This window comes from Crinia signifera, chromosome 2 (assembly GCF_055691185.1).
Source record: "Crinia signifera chromosome 2, ASM5569118v1, whole genome shotgun sequence".
Classification (NCBI taxonomy): Eukaryota; Metazoa; Chordata; class Amphibia; order Anura; family Myobatrachidae; genus Crinia; species Crinia signifera.
In genome coordinates, this window is record NC_139218.1 from 328,851,523 (window position 1) to 328,869,844 (window position 18,322).

Consider the following 18,322-nt stretch of genomic DNA (forward strand, 5'->3'; position numbering starts at 1 on the left):
CCAAGTGTCGAAAACATTTTGGTAAATTTTTCGTTTTGTAAGGATGCTTCGAGCCATTCCATCCTAAAGATATGGAATAATTTGTTTGAAAAAAGGGAGAATGGGGAAGCTGTGGGGTGCACCCAAAACTGGAGAATACATTTCTTAGCAGATGCTGATAAAATGATTAGTTGTTTCCTAACTCCTTGTGTCACTCGGGTCCCTACTGGCATAATGCCAAACACTGCCTACTCAGAGGTTAAGGGAAAGGTAGATACTAAGTGTTGGGTAGCATATCTCCATACTTGAACTCAATAGCCCCAAACCATTGGACATTCCTACAAGCAATGATACAATTCAGCCCTTTATGAACCACATTGAAGGCATGAGTGGTCAGACCCATCAAATAACAACGGTGTGGTGATAAATATGTATGGTGTAGTATATTCATAAACAATTCAATATAAGAGATTGCAGGGACTAATTTAACAGAACGTTTGGTACTTGTATAGTTTCACAACGCTACGCTACGTTGTCAGTGTAGTCACCGTACTATCCCCGCGAGCTGCAGCTCTGTCCCCGGCATCCCTGGTAAGCTTAGTGAGCACCTCTCACACAGCGCCGGTAACCGCCATGTCCCCTGCACTGGAGGACACCGGCGGAGAGGCGATCATGCGGGGGCCGGCGCACGAGCATCTCATACGCAAGTGCGTCTCAGTAATTCGTGCGGCAGGGTACGGCACCCTGCCTGTGTCCGCTTCAGTGAGACAGTCAGGGTTAGGGGTCCAGTAGCGCGTGTGTCTCGTGCACAAAGGGGGGAAGCGGCGCAAGTGCATTTGCCAGTGCTCCATGTTACATACTGGCAAATGCCTCCATTTCAAACCCTCACTATCCACGTCAGCCCGAAGCGACCTGTGCATACCCCCACTATTCAACTGGGCATGGAGTTGATTGTATAAAGTGTGGTGAGCGCAGCGAGCCACCGAGCCCGAAGCGTGGTGAGTGCACACGGAATACACGTCAAGTAATCCGCGTCCCCACGCAGGGCTCGCTGCGCTTGCCACGCTTCAGTTTCGTTTTCCGTGTCCCATCGCAGGGCTCACTGCGCTCGCCACACTTTATAAAGTCAACTACACGCCTACGTGGATAGTGGGGGTATGAACAGGTCAGGAGGATGCGTACCGGGCTGACGTGGATAGTGGGGGTGTTTCAGGAACACATTTACACCTGTCATGTCAGGCAGGTTAAAAATGGTCAATGGTTCGCACACAATGTAATAAGCGCTGACACAACGCTGACTGACTACGCTAAATGCGTAACACTGACTGACTACGCTAACTGTGTATGCTCCGGTTAGGCGCGAACGTACACACAGTCGCAGACACAAGCTGACTACGCTGGTTGCGGGAACACGACGCTGATGCTGACAGGGACACCACGCTGACTACGGAAGTGGCGCCGTGAAACTTGACAACTACCAAAAGGATTCAAAGGATTTCGAAATGTTTTGGGTAGTAAGCGATCGGAAATGATCTTCCCATTGTGCCAACCCAGTTTCATCATACTGAATGGGGGTGCGGAGGAATGAATAGTGTACCAAGATTTCTTTAAACGAGGAGTTTTCCCTCTACAACAAGGTGTCCAACTAATTACTATAATCATTCGGGGAAAGACCAGCCACATAATGTTGGGCTTGTGTATATGCTAAAGGAAGAGATTGCAGAATTGGGAATTTTTCTATTGCCTGTGCAAATGAAAGTGATTTCCTTGTTTCACTGTTGACCAGGAGTCCTAAACTAGTTCTCCCATGGCGTGCCCATAATGTGAAAGGATAGTGTGCATGTCCGTCTTGTAAGTTTGAGTTAGAAACAAAAGGGAGAAAAAGAGATATATACAGTATGGGTTGAGCATAAGTTTGTGACATCGTAGTATGTGCCACACTTTACGGGTAGACATTAATAGTGGTTTAGCTTGGACTGAGGCAGGTATTTCCTCATTGTGTAAATGTGATAACACTATTAAATTCACATCATTCAAAAAAGTTGACTCTATGGCTGGGTTGGAATACATATTCTCACCACGTATCCAGTCTCGAAGGTAGCGTAAATGAGAAGCATGGCAATATTTAGTTACATTTGGCAGATTCATACATTTGGCAGATTCATACCCTCATCTACATTGCTGCAGTTTTATCATGCCAATCCTTGCCCTTTTCAATGTATGAATTGAATACATGTATGAATGTATGTATTATCCGGTCAATTTCCATTGAGTCCCGTTTAGTCAGTAAGATCGGAAGGGATTGGAGAAGGTACAGAATTCTAGGGAAGAGAATCATGTGGTCTAAATATGAAAGGTGAAGGTGTCGCCATCTTTCAGTATCTTCTCGCATTCCTCGTAGAATAGACTTCGAATTGAGGTAATGCAGGATATGTAAATTCTTAAGAAGTTGTATTCCAAGGCAAGTTATACATTTTGAAGTCCAGTTATTAGGGATTTCCCTCAACCAAGCCTGGTGGGCATACTCAGGCTTCAAGTACAGTACTATGGATTTTTCAAAATGAACCTCAAAACCCAATATCGAACCAAATTCCTTAATAGGTTCCATCAGTGGCCCCAAGGTCCTGGTTGCAAGCAATTTTAAGAGAAATCTGCCCAGCAAAGTGTGTGTGTGATAGTCTTAAATTGGGTGCCATTGCCATATTGGCAGGGCACATTTAGCCATTTTATAATCGGGCAGGGCATGGTGCCCCAATGAAACGAGCGACAAAACACTACTGCAAGTTGAATGTTTTGCTCATACCTGATTTGTTGATCAAGGCTCCAATAAAACAGTTAATTTCGGTACTTGTGTATTATCACGGTGCCCATCGCATCGCATACCACTAATTAAGGTATGCAATGGGACCCGATTTGAGCCTTTTCCCGGGCTGAGTATACAATTTTTATATCACGTCGCATCGCATGCCATTATAATGGCATGCAATGTGATGCGATCATGCAAGGATTTGTGCTTATTCCCATGTTAAATGACCCCCCACACCCGAATTTTAATTGTATACCCACCCTGATGGGTAATGAGTATGTTAAATGCCCCCCCATTGTTAATGCCACCCCACTATCAACGCCAACCCGAAGCGTGGCGAGCCTGCGAGGGGCGGCAGTACGCATCCTCCGACCTTTTCATACCCCCACTATCCACGTCTGCGTGGAGTTGCTTTTATATAGTGCAGGGCTTGACAAAACCCGGTGGCCAGGTCGCCATGGCGACCAGATTCTGCTTCCTGGCGACCAGATTTGCCAGGAAGCTGAACCCCCGGGCAGAGTGGTGGCTTGATAGCAGCGGGCAGCGCAGTTCACAACTCTCCCGGGTCCCGGCTGCCGGGAGATGGACAGGGAGAGGCTGCTGGCAGCAGCGTCTCTGTAAGCAGCGGGTTCCCGTGGCTTGCTATCCTATCAGCACTTACAGCAGCCTTGGGTGCCTGTTTCAGACACGTAAAAAGATGGCACCACAGTGGGTTAATGTTCAATATAACAGCCAGCACGGCAGCAGCCCGGCAGAGCGGTGCAGAACTCTCCTGGCTGCCGCTGCATCAGAGCAGGTCAGCAGCGCGCCTATTACACGAGCTAATCGGGAGCCGTGCTTGAGCTTTGAAATAGGCGCGCTGCTGACCTGCTCTGATACAGCGGCAGCCGGGAGAGTTTTGCACCGGGCTGCCGCCGTGCTGGCTGTTATATTGAACATTAACCCACCGTGGCGCCATCTTTTTACGTGTCTGAAACGGGCACCCAAGGCTGCTGTAAGTGCTGATAGGATAGCAAGCCACGGGCACCCGCTGCTTACAGAGACGCTGCTGACAGCTCCCTGCCTCTCCCTGTCCATCTCCCGTGTTTTACCGGGCTGCCACTATGCTGGCTGTTGCATTGAACATTATAACCCACCACGGGGACCCGCTGCTTATGCAGAGGCTCCAGAGAACAGAGGTTTTTTTTCTGAGTCTGCCCCTGCCTGGCATCAAGCCACAAACCCATAGCAATGAGCATGTAGGTAAGCAGCACTGTGGCATAATATGCCATGGGCATTATGGCGTGTGGTAATATATGTAATGGATATTACGGTGTTTGGTTTACCGTGTAATGGGCATTATTGTGTGTGGTATAATATGCAAAAGGTTTTTCAGTGTGTGGCGTAATGGGCATTGTGGCATGTGGGTATGTGTAATGGGTATGTGACGTGTAATAGGCATAATGGTGTTACTTTTTGGTGCACCCTGTCACTATTTTTTTTCTGGCTCCTACATTTTCATCCTGGCTCCTAGATTTTTAAAATAATTGTCAAACCCTGATATAGTGGAATATATGTGAAGTAATCCGCGGCCGCTCGCCACGCTTCGGGCTCGGTGGCTCGCTGCACTAGCCACAATATCTAAAATCATTACCCATCAGGGTGGGTGTACAATGAAAAATCGGGCCTGGGGGGCATTTAACATAGGAATCAGGCATCTGGGTGCATGCGATGCGACGCGATTTTTGGTTGTACAATGCCCTACGATGGAAATCGTGGGCATCGTGATAATACACAAGTACCGTAATTTCTATTCATATAGAAATTACAGTTAGCGGACTTTACTATGTAAATGGTTTGTGTTATTTTTCATGTGAGAATAGATATATTCAATCTTATAGATCTGACTATTGGTAATTTTGTCCAGATATGAGTAAATATATTTGTGTATGGCGATAACATCATGTTGCAGGAACAGGTTTGGGTTTTGTGCACTGCCTACGATGGATGTGATTGGCCAAATTAACTGCTGCTCATCTCGTCTGTCTTGAAGGTCTGTCCTGTCGCTATTAAAGGCAGTGCACCAAACCATTTTCCAGCAGGTGGCTATACAGAGAATGATCATCGACTGAGCAGTAGGAATTGCAGGTGGCTAGGCATAGTGAGGCAATGGCAGGTTGTTATACACGGAATTAGCATCGACTGAGTAGTGGGCATGGCAGGTGGCTATACACACAGTGGTCATCGTCTGAGTTGCGGCAAGTGGCTATATACGAAATTATCATGGCGGGCATGTCAGTTGGTTATTCACTGAGTGGTTTGGGCAGAAGTCAACGGATTGCAAATACCAGAAAAGACTGGCTTCCATGGGATGTTACCTTTTTTCTTCTTGAATGGAACTGTGAATGTGAATAAACATTTAAATATCACAGAAATTGTGTTTTTATATGTGAAATCTTAAATTGCATGCTCACTTTGGGTCAGCAACCCGTATCGATGGTCGCTCACACTCCTTCTCAGGGGGACACCCAATGTTTTTATGGGGACGATTAATAAAACGCTGGGTGTTCCCCTCCTGCCGCCCCCTGCCCGCCAGTGTGAAACTCGCCAAAGCCATTTGATCCCGGGGTTTGCGCATGTGCAAACCCCGAATATCAGGTGGGGCGAAATTTTAACCCTAACGAACTGTTCAGAATCGGCCCGTATTTCTAATTGCATGTGATACGCTACAACAGCGATTTGAACTAAATGCGATCTAGTATATAAGGTACTGCTTGCACATACATTATTTGGCTTGCGATATAAACTACGCGGAACCGCGCATCACAAGCCAAAATAAACTACACGTGATGCGTTTTGGGCAATACGGATGGTGTAATGGTTAGCATTACTGCCTCACAGCGCTGAGGTCATGGGTTCTGTTCCCACCATGGCCCTAACTGTGCGGAGTTTGTATATTCTCCCCGTACTTGTGTAAGTTTCCTCCGGGTGCTCTGGTTGGCTCCCACATTCTAAAAATATTCTGGTAGTTTAATTGGTTCCCAAAAAAAGTTAACCCAAGAGTGTGCTTGTACATGTGGTAGAGAATATAGATTGTAAACTCCACCGGGGCAGGGACTGACGTGAATGTTCAAAGCGCTACGGATTGTGTGTGATTCTATATAAATAACTGATAACTAAAATGTTCAAAACGCACCCAAGAATCGCATGTGAGTAGGCACCATAAGGACAACATGACTCTAGTTTTAGCAAAGAGGACTGGCATGTTTGAATGGTTTCCAAGAGATTTGATTGCTGGATTGGGAGGTGTAGAATGAGTGTGACTCCTGATTGGATGGTTACATCTCCTGTCAAGCCATGTGCTACTTTCATTCCTCATGGTCACAGCTGGTTTGAATCTCCCACCCAGTGTTCTGCGAAACACACGCGCTCTCCGTGCTCTCCTGACTGTCACACACTGTGCTCCTATTTCAGTTATGGGTATTCTGTGAAAGTCCTGCTTCCTCTACATGCTTTTCACCCATCTGTAATCGCACATGCTACATTGCGCTTCATGAATTTGGCAAGAAAAATAGCAGAGTAACCCTGATCTCTATCCACCTCCATTATCATACATGATCTTGGAAGATAGCTGATATTAAAATAGAAGTATAGGGAGGGAATGGTCACGCTCAATCCTGTAATAAAACTTTCAGAACTGACCCAGTGATAAATCTGCAACCCTCTTTGGATAACCCCCATCCCCCTTCCCATGGCACAGGAAGTGCACAGTGATTGTACTGCACGCCATACTTAAGAATGATTTCATTCATGTTTTATGCCCTCCAACAGAAACGTAGTTAATCATCTCCCCCTTCTGTCAGGATATTCCAGGTAGCCTAATGTAGCTAAGTCTTGTAACAAACCGATTTGCAATATTATTTAAAAATGAATGGTGGAGATAAATTGGCAGTGCCGTGTCTTTGCAAACCTAAACTATGATGCAGATAGTGGGCTTGTCATGGCACAAAGTAGAACAATAAAGTAATTTGGGTGCTGAAGGGTTAATTCACACTGACCCCCTCCTTCATGACTCCTCCTTTATAGATGCCTTTTCTGTCTTGTGGGAATGACTGCTATTCTTCCTGAGGGTAATAAATGTCAATTTACTGGCTGGCAGGCTCTTTGTCCTGGTTATTTCATCTGGTTGGAGGAGAGAGAGAGTGTAGAGGATGCTATTTCCCCCTGTACTCCCAGCCCTGTCTGTCTATCTGTGCAGGCACACACACACACACACACACACACACACACACACACACACACACCGCTGACATAAACACCTTACTCCCCCTTATCAATGCCAAAACCAATATGGCAGCTGAGACAGACTGAGTCTGCAAAAACAGTCTCCTATCCATATTGTCCTGCAGGTAAATCTAATGCAGACCTGCCAGTAATCTGCATGGTGAGAGCAGGGGGAGGTTATTAGCCCTATGTTTATGTCTTGCTGTATCAGGAAGCAGGCAGTACTTATGATATTGAAAATGCTGCGTGTATAACGGTTTATAATGCTTATAAAGCCTAAGATATATCTCTGCTTTAAATGGGTCTTTAACTATAACCGTGGGACTACAGGCAGACTTTCCAACCGCTTTAGCAGGTTGGTATTCTGTAAGTAAAATAATACACAGACGCCTTTAATGAATGACTGAGTACTGGCTGAGTGGGGCTGTGACATGATGATGGGGAAGATGTCATTGTGGACACTGTTATATCAGGATTGGTGCCCCATTTCTTGCCAAGTGCCATATGGTGACTCAGTGTACAGCTATGTTTGGCAGCTGTGGTACCCTATGCCCAGTCCTTTCATAACGTGTTGTTAACACCAGTGAATTTCAGGTGTTCTATGTTCATGACTTACTTTAAATACAACACTTTGATGCTTCTTACACTAATGTTGATCTGTTTCCTATTTTGCAGGAAAGATGGATCCCTAGCAACCTCCGTGCACAGTTATCTTTCAGCTCCAAAGGAATATTTAAGGAGCAAGTGACGAACGCTCAACCCTGCATCTTCCCACAACGGGAACACTGCATGTTGTTACTGCGCCATGCTGGGCCGTGAGGATCGCATGCAGACCTAACGCCCAGTCTGTGCCGCGATGAGCAGGTAAAGCCATACACAAGAGCGAATCCATCACAGCTAAGGCTATGAGGACAATGCTTGAATAGTGCTAGGATCAGGCAATACATTATATATGACTGACACTGGAAGAAGAAAATACTGCAGAGTTGTGCACTGAATCCATTATATACACTCTTGTTCCATTAGTCACTAAATATTCTTAGTACCATCCATTTGTCCCTACAGTCAATGAATGTAAGTAATACTGACTGAGGTGTAGATGTATAAAGCAGTGATAAGGGAGAAGTGATAACATGCCTGGTACTTTATCACCGGCCAATCAGCTCCTAAATGTTAAGTTACAGGCTGGGTTTAAAAAGGGACAGTTATGAGCTGATTGGTCAGTGATAAAGTGCCAGGCATTTATCACTTCTCCTCCCATATCACTGCTTCATACATCTACCCCTCAATTCCTTATAGTGATCTATAGTTTGTCAGCCAATGAAAATGTAGTGTTATTTCTACTTATGTGATTGTATTAACAGTACTAGAAGGGAATCTTATTACCTGCAAATAACATTTTTTCCAGTATATATATATTTTTTTTGTGAAACCTGTGTGTTTTTACTGGCAGCTTTAGGGAATTTGGTTTTGCCTTCCAAAAACAGGTGAAAAAAAATCCCAGATAAGACGTGGCTCACCCCAGTTTATTGGGGATAATTATATACCCACCCATGGGTGATTGGATGCCCCTCCCTGTAGTCAATCCCAGAATGTCCTCCTTATGCTATGTCTTTTCCTGTTAGGTACAAGAGAGAAGAGAGAACAAAATGAATGGCGGCAGTGAAAGTGGAGGAGGAGATAACTATGGAGGGTTGCCAGTGGTCCAAGTGCCAATTGGCTGGCAGAGGCGGGTGGAGCCGGGCACTGTGGTGTACATCAGGTGAGTTTATCAAAACTGTTATTTATCGGTCAAGATACAAGTCTGTAAAAATATCATTACTTTGCCTATGTAGTGGGTGCGTATTATAAGCTAAAATGTTAAATGAACAGTCATAAGCAATGACTTGCAGTGTCTTTTAATTAGATTTAAAATGAGTATAGTTTGTGAATGAAGGTATTGTCCCACAATGGGGCTTTCCCTAATCACATGTATCCTTGCAGATTAAAGAAATAACAGACACATGATGTCATTGTACTGTAAATTAGGAGCATTATGAAACCCTAAGTGGGCACATTGAAAAGATGGTGATGCCTCACAATCCAAAATAGGGGTATTTGCCCCCTAACCTGTGGCTTCTTACTAGATTATGGACTGATACAAAGCACTGCATAAATACTTCCAAAGCAAATGCTGCCAACTCTTTCCTCCTCTTAATCCAGGGGTGGGGAACTTTTTTGTGCCAAGGACCGTTTGTATGGGGAAAAAATCCTTCGGGGGCCATATGTAAAAATTTCTCTCACAAATTGTCCTGCTGCAGCCGTCCCACGCTCTGGCGGCTGCCGCTGAATAGGATTGTCAGTCTCCGGCTGCGGTTGATTAAGAGGAATGTCACAAGAACTACCGACCTCTTGGGAGACTTCACCTGTACTTGACTCCCGGCAAAGCCACCGGGCAGTTGGTCGGGCCACTCATGGCTATGCGGCCCCCGGGCCTGAGGTTCCCCACCCCTGTCCTAATCCTTTAATAACGGCATATGGCAGTGCTTCCCAAACTTTCTATAATCACAGCAACCATAAAATATCAGTATTTTTTTCACACCACCCCCATGATAAACGCGTATTGATTAATAAAAAAAAACCTTTAAATTAAGTAAATTGTGCCTACATGTCATCCTTAAGTTCATTTATGTGGTGGTGCACAGTTGTGCTTCTGATTGTACACGTTTTATGAGGCAGCTACTAGCACTGGTTTTGCCTGTCACTCGGACCACTAATCCAAGGCACCCCTGCAAAAGCTCTGCGGCACCCCAGGATGGCTAGGCACACAGTTTAGGATGGTGTATGGAATGCTCTCCCTCACTCATAATGCCATGGTATTGAAAAAAACACAAAAAGATATACCATGGTGCAAAACCTCGCTCCAGATGACTTAATGATCAAACACTTACATTTAGCAATGAATGATATTCTTGTTATCACTTATTACAAATGATATGTGGTGTTCCAGCTCCTAACTGTTATATGTTTGAAAATTTACACCTAAGGTGGCCATGCACTATTGCGATGTATCACAGCATGGTATGGCCATCTGATCCCCCGCGAGCTGCCTGGACCTTCCCGGGCAGCGGGATCGCATGCAATGCTTCTGCATATGATGTATCGCATGCAACCCCTGTTTCCCGGTGCCGGGAGGAGGGTCCGAGTCGGAGGTTGAACCAGCATGCAGATCTGACCTTTGACTCAGGTCCGATGCGCAACAGGGTAAAATGTTTCTAACCAGTTGGAAGCATATGGTTCGGACATTATATTGAGTCATTTTGTCCCACTAGTCCTTACAGCACTGCTTCTGATCTTTAATGCTTTAGATAAATTGTTTATACACCACTTTCTTGATGGAGTTTACTGCTGGACTTTAATCCTTTACTAGTCACAAAATGTTTAGTATATGTCAGTTTGCAAACGTTAATAATACAATGCAATCCTATATTAGAATGTTACTGGTTTGGTAATGTCTGTATCTGTCTGTCTTTCAGTCCAAGTGGTACAATTCTTACCTCTATGGATCAGTTACGAGCCTACTTAGTGACTGATGGAACCTGCAAGTGTGGGCTGGAGTGTCCACTTAACATCTATAAGGTGAGTGTACACTAGATCTTTGAGTTCTAGGGATATGTGTTTTACAAAATCATCTATGGGGTTTGAATGTCATTGTTTTGAAAAACTTGTTCCCTGTATGTTTGGGGAAATTGATCACCAAAATCAGCCTGCCAAGGCACCAGCAAGGGTCCTTTAAATTCAAGTTATCACAGATAGGCATCCTGTTTGATGTATTCATTTGACTTGCTATTAAGATAATATGTGGCCCTGTTGATGCTTAGAGGGCTACTAGAAATCTCCCTGGATGCTCATTATAATATGGAATGTGTGATGCTCTGTGATAGCCTGTCCTTGTTTTGCCACTGTTTTTGGTTTTATTTAATGTAATATGTAGTAAGCTCTACTATCCGTTCATATCATGTAGTATGCTCTACTATCTGCTCATATCATGTAGTATGCTCTACCATCTGCTCATATCATGTAGTATGCTCTACTATCTGCTCATATCATGTAGTATGCTCTACTATCCGCTCATATCATGTAGTATGCTTTACTATCCGCTCATATCATGTAGTATGCTCTACTATCCGCTCATATCATGTAGTATGCTCTACCATCCGCTCATATCATGTAGTATGCTCTACCATCCGCTCATATCATGTAGTATGCTCTACCATCCGCTCATATCATGTAGTATGCTCTACTATCCGCTTATATCATGTAGTATGCTCTACTATCTGCTCATATCATGTAGTATGCTCTACTATCTGCTCATATCATGTAGTATGCTCTACTATCTGCTCATATCATGTAGTATGCTCTACCATCCGCTCATATCATGTAGTATGCTCTACTATCCGCTTATATCATGTAGTATGCTCTACTATCCGCTCATATCATGTAGTGTATGCTCTACCATCCGCTCCTATCATGTAGTATGCTCTACCATCCGCTCATATCATGTAGTATGCTCTACCATCCGCTCATATCATGTAGTATGCTCTACCATCCGCTCATATCATGTAGTATGCTCTACCATCTGCTCATATCATGTAGTATGCTCTACCATCTGCTCATATCATGTAGTATGCTCTACCATCCGCTCATATCATGTAGTAAGCTCTACTATCCGCTCCTATCATGTAGTATGCTCTACCATCCGCTCATATCATGTAGTATGCTCTACCATCCGCTCATATCATGTAGTATGCTCTACCATCCGCTCATATCATGTAGTATGCTCTACCATCCGCTCATATCATGTAGTAAGCTCTACTATCTGCTTATATCATGTAGTAAGCTCTACTATCCGCTCATATCATGTAGTAAGCTCTACCATCCGCTTATATCATGTAGTGTATGCTCTACCATCCGCTCCTATCATGTAGTATGCTCTACCATCCGCTCCTATCATGTAGTATGCTCTACCATCCGCTCATATCATGTAGTATGCTCTACCATCCGCTCATATCATGTAGTATGCTCTACCATCCGCTCATATCATGTAGTAAGCTCTACTATCTGCTCATATCATGTAGTAAGCTCTACTATCCGCTCATATCATGTAGTATGCTTTACCATCCGCTCATATCACGTAGTATGCTCTACCATCCGCTCATATCACGTAGCTACCATCCGCTCATATCACGTAGTATGCTCTACCATCCGCTTATATCACGTAGTATGCTCTACCATCCGCTTATATCACATAGTATGCTCTACCATCCGCTCATATCATGTAGTATGCTCTACCATCCGCTCATATCATGTAGTATGCTCTACTATCCGCTCATATCTTGTAGTATGCTCTACTATCCGCTCATATCATGTAGTATGCTCTACCATCCGCTCCTATCATGTAGTATGCTCTACTATCCGCTCATATCATGTAGTATGCTCTACTATCCGCTCATATCATGTAGTATGCTCTACCATCCGCCATGTATGCTCTACCATCCGCTCATATCATGTAGTAAGCTCTACTATCTGCTTATATCATGTAGTAAGCTCTACTATCCGCTCATATCATGTAGTATGCTCTACCATCCGCTCATATCATGTAGTATGCTCTACTATCCGCTCATATCATGAAGTAAGCTCTATGATCCGCTTATATCATGTAGTATGCTCTACTATCAGCTCATATCGTGTAGTATGCTCTACTATCCGCTTATATCGTGTAGTATGCTCTACTATCTGCTCATATCGTGTAGTATGCTCTACTATCCGCTCATATCATGAAGTGAAGTCACTGAGTAAAATTAGCCATGTTAGTGGCAGCATGGATGGTGTAATGGTTAGCATTACTGCCTCACAGCGCTGAGGTCATGGGTTCAATCCCCACCAGGACCCAAACTGTACGGAGTTTGTATATTCTCCCCATGCTTGCGTGGGTTTACTCTGGGTACTCTGGTTTCCTCCCACAATCCAAAAATATACAGGTGCGTGTACATGTGCTAAGGGATATAGATTGTAAGCTCCACTGGGACAGGGACTGATGTGGAATATGTGTGCGCTATATAAGAAACTGTTAGTAATAAATAATAATAATTTGTTTATTAACAGTTTCTTATATAGCGCACACATATTCCGCAGCGCTTTACAGAGAATATTTGAACATTCACATCAGTCCCTGCCCCATTGGAGCTAACAATCTATAGTCCCTATCACATGTAACCACACACACTGACATTCTAGAGTTAATTTGTTTGGAGCCAATTAGCCTACCAGTATATTTTTGGATTGTGGGAGGAAACCGGAGTACCCGGAGGAAACCCACGCAATCACAGGGAGAATATACAAACTCCACACAGTTAGAGCCATGGTGGGAATTGAACCCATGACCTCAGTGCTGTGAGGCAGTAATGCTAACCATTGCACCATCCTTACTGCCCAAATAAAAAAATAGTGACATAGAAGTATTAGTGTGGTGATTTCGTTTTCACTGCTTTGTAGTTACATAGGAAGCTCTTTATGTTCATGGTAAAATGTGATTGATTATGCATTACACTTTATTTGGAGGGGATTATCGATATTTGCAAAATGGGATTTCGCCTTCTGCACTGTGTTCTTTAGATGTATTTTAAATATACACTACATGACTGAAAGGCTGTCTGTACACATTCTGATTAGTGTGTTGAGCTATTTTCATCACACTCATTGCTAACATACATAAGTAATACAGACATGCAATCACCATCAACTATTAATTCAGAATTGTTTGTGCAGATGTGATTGCCATTGCCATATTATGCCACCTGTCTGCTCACAAAGTCAGTTCACAAAATTTCTGTCTAGGTCAACCGTAAGGACTGTTAATGTAAGTGGCAACAACAGCTCACACACCAGCTCACAGAACAGAGTTACTGAGTGTTGAGTTTGGAATTAAAAGGGTTTGGGTATGGCTATGCTCTTGGGGGCACAAAGTGGAGAAGGGTCCAACTTATTAGAGGAGTATCTTAAATATGTAAATGGTGATATGGAAACTCAAGTGCAAGCTGCAGTATAGATGTGGGTACTTTACCACATAATAGATAACTGGACAAAACAACAAAAGAAAATACTGCGCTGGATACTATTCTTAACATAGAAACATAGAATTTGACGGTAGATGAGAACCACTTGGCCTATCTAGTCTGTCCTATCTGGTCATTCCTTGATTAATTAAAAGTTTGAACTGAGGAGGGGTTGAAGGGGGAAGAGCTTTCATACTTCTAAAAAGTTAGCTCTATCTCTCACTAACCCCGGGTGCCGGACGGGATCCCGACAGTCTACCCGACGCCGGGATCCCGACTGTCAAAACGCAGACAGCCGGGTGCTCAACGGCCACCCGCTATTTTCCATCGTTGGGGTCCACGACCCCCATAGAGGGAGAATAGAATAGGTGGCTCGCATATCGAGCCACCGTGCCCGCAAGGGGCTCTTTTGCACTCGCCATGCTGTCTGACTCTGGCCAGTCGGGATCCCGGCGTCGGGATCCCGACTGTCGGAGTCCCGTACAACACCCCTAACCCCATGGTAAGAAGTGTACCATAGATGGAATCCTAGAAAGACATTTAGCTGGTAAACTCAGAATTGTGATGCATACACCTTGAATATCTATGAGTTTACTAATTGGAACTCAGTAGGAAAAATTACAATTAGATATGCCTACTTTTCATGCATTTATAGTCTCTTAGATCTTTAAAAATAATTAACAAAATATATGTTTCTACAGGTTTTTAACTTTGACCCAAGAGCAGTGGTGAAACGACGTAGCGCAGAAGATGTGAAAGCTGAAGAGGACATGACCAAACTCTGCAATCATCGTAGGAAAATTGTGGCCCTTGCTACTCTGTACAAGAGCATTGAGAGTAATCCCCTTGCACTACAAAGTCAAGCTGCTGGTGAATATGGATTAAGTCTTTCTGTCCATCCTCTCATTGTTACTTTTTTGCAATGTGTTCGCATTATAGTTTTCTTCATTTGGTACAATATCTGCTAAGACAAGAAATTGCATGACCACATGCGTCACTGATGTTATACGGCACTGTTCAAGATAATACCCCCTGTCGATGTATGGATGATGACGATAGCAAATTACATTAGAACAAGTTGCTACAGGACAGTGATGGACAGCATGCCGCCATGCCTCCAGCATTATGGTCCCGCTGTGACTTAGTGGCATATGTACTAAGCCTTGGCAAGACATGAACTGCCAGCCAGTAAGCTTCAAATGGCAATTTTTCAAATATAGCATGTAACACTGTAGTTTGGAGTTGATTGGTTGGTAGGTAGGTTCCCTCCTTCCAAGGCTTACTGCATTTTCCCCTTATTCTCCACTTAGTGCCACAGATCGACAACTTTTGACCTTCTAAGTTGAATGAGCCATCAATTTCCAAACAGATCCGTTAGATCTTTCTAGTGCTGTTTCCCCATATATTGCCACAACTAGCACTAAGCATTACCAGTCAGGGCTGGTGGCACTCCCTTTGTGCATGCATGAAATGTGGCAGACCATAGCAAATTATCATATAGATTTTATAGATTACTGGGGTTTAATATTTGTGAGAAGGATGAATGATTAACATATTTAAATATTATCAGACCGCTTCCCTTTCTCAAACATAGAAAATAAGTGGAAACCTTTCATAACCATTTTAATATTCAAGTGTTGGTTTGCTTGGTGTTTGATGCAGCTGGAATATGCATTTGTACTTGTGAGCAGGGTCATAACCAAGGTGCACAACACTCAGCAAATTTGTCCTGTGTGTGTAGCGTCCGTATCCACCCGGGATCACCCGGCTGTATGTGCTGCTCCCCGCTGTTAATAGTAGTGGTGGAATTGGTTTGCAGTGAGTGACGCAGCATTAGCGTGAGAGTCGCACAAAGCAACAAGATAGCACCCGGCCTCCCAGCTGACCAGCACAAATGGTGAGAGGAGGGAGTGACTGGGGACAGGAGTAGTGCTGTATGGGTGCAGGATGTAGTGCACTATGGGTGCATTGTGCTAACGCAGCCACTGTCCTCCTCTCACATAGGTCACAGAAAGCATACCCGTTGCCGGATCCATTACAGTGATGTGGGATGAAGTAATGGATATCGCTGGTCCTTCCCTAACTATAGGATGGGGCCAGCCATACTAGTCATATGTCATCATCTGTGCCTCTGCAGGCTGACTGCCACAGCCTGTAACCCCTTGCCTCCAAACCTATATACCCCTCCCTGTTGTAGATATAACCCTATATACCTCTCACCCACATAACTATAACCCTATATATCTGTCACCTCTGTAGCTTTAACACTGGAGATTTGCACATCCATAGCTGTCTCTTGACCTTTTGTACAAATATCTTAGTTCATCATGAAACTGCTATATATAGTATCAGCTGTTCCTATTCTGGCTATTACCTATACTAATGATAGTATGATACCATGTCTTCAGCTATTATGATTTAATCCTACATTTACATATTCTAGACTCTAGAATGGTGTCAAACTCAAATTCTTTGGGGGCCGCATCAGCAGTTTGGTCACCCTCAAAGGGCCGGTTGTATCTGTAGGACTATGTGTCCACTCTTTATTATCATAAATTATTGTCACTGCATTCAATTATTACTGTTTTTTGTAATAATGTAAGTAATAACTAGCTCTGAAAGCAGAAACATAGTCAGAATAATGACAAGTAGATATTCAAATGTACAATTTTTTGAAAAATTATTTTGGGAGGAGTTACCTGGATAATACTTGAGAAAGTTCTCAGGAAAGATCTTCCTTCCTGATAGGGGAGATTGGGGACCTGAAAATGACTTATTGGGCTAATATGAGCTGCTTGGATTTTGAGAAAGATGGAAATGGTCACATAGCTATCCTAACACGTCTTATGTGGCTCAGTCGACCTGAACACTGTTTGGCCTTGAAGTCAAGTTAGGAGGAGAGCAAGGCCTGGTGTGTAAATGTCACCCTCAGTAACAGATCCCCATGTACAGCGGCCAGCCCGAGCTTGACACTACTAACCTATTCCAGTCAGCCGCCTCGCACACACGGTTACCACATGGAATCTAGCAGTAGTAGCGACCAATCACATACTTCCATTGCTCCCATCCGCTACTACCAGCGCGGATCGCCAGCTGCGTGACGTCCCAGTCCCAGCATTTCCCAGCACCAACCCCGCAGCTCCGGCTACGTGAGCTGATTGAAGGGAGAGTGACGTCACACAAGTTCCACAACTCCATCTGGATGCACGCCCTGATTGGCTGCTACTCCATGCAGTAGTAGTGCAAGCCGTCAGACGTGCGGCATGATGTAGGAGTCACAGAGCTGCTGCGCTATATAAGAAACTATAAATAAATATAAGAATAAGAGCAAAATTAAGCCATTTTACACTGCACCTAGGGCAGATCTAAAATGTGCAGAATGCCTTGAATTTGGGAACATGTGTGCACTGGCTTTGTTCTATATTCTGTGTAAAAACAAAGTTCCTTAGTCTTTGTTCCCTACATGCAGATGCAGCCAGTATTTTCCCTTCATGAAATGTTTTCACACCGATTGCGCTTCAGCATGGTTTATATTTCACAAGTGAATAGTATATTTTACTCCTCTTACTTGTCTTTGAAGAAGGCCTAAGGTATCAGAATTGTGGTCAGAACACCTGTTTACAGACTCTGTCGGCAAGTAGCAGACAGATTATGCTTTATGGGATTTACACTTCCATCCTTCAGGTCACCGAGCTGAGTCACTCACAAATCCTGACCTAGCTTACTATTGTATGCAGCAGATGCAGTGCTGGGGATCAGTTACGTGTGCTGAAACAAGCATGACTATGTCTTTAGATTCTATCCATGCTAATGATCCTGTGTATGCTCTTCCTTAGACTTCTGGAAAATGAGTTTTATCTTTTCTCCATACTCTTTCAGCAAAACGTTAGTGTTTTGTTGTTCTGCACTTTCTCTATCTTATGTGCCCCCTCTACTTAGTGCAGACTCACGTCCCAGCTGGGGAGAGGGGTAGGTGGCAAAATAAAATCTACAAACACCATATGTCACCCTTTGCAAAGCTGGCAAAGCTAAAGTGTAGCCTTTTGTTACCAGATTATTTCAGAGGTGTACTTTTACTTAAATGCTAAATAACTATGACTGAATTGTTTCAAATATTATGTTACACAAATGACCAGTACATTTCAAAATAATGAAACATTACCTGCCACCAGGGCTTAAA

The 18,322-nt window shown here is 43.8% G+C and overlaps 1 protein-coding gene across 1 annotated transcript in view; it reads left to right on the forward strand.

Annotated features, from left to right (window-relative positions):
- The window catches only part of MBD6 (methyl-CpG binding domain protein 6), a 48,181-nt gene that overhangs the window by 11,128 nt on the left and 18,731 nt on the right, over positions 1 to 18,322 (forward strand). The window contains exons 2-5 of the mRNA XM_083169386.1: positions 7,724 to 7,912; positions 8,674 to 8,810; positions 10,564 to 10,666; positions 14,844 to 15,012. Of these exons, the coding sequence (XP_083025512.1) occupies positions 8,698 to 8,810; positions 10,564 to 10,666; positions 14,844 to 15,012 (385 nt within the window). The 5' untranslated portion in view covers positions 7,724 to 7,912; positions 8,674 to 8,697. The remainder of the gene's footprint in view (positions 1 to 7,723; positions 7,913 to 8,673; positions 8,811 to 10,563; positions 10,667 to 14,843; positions 15,013 to 18,322) is intronic.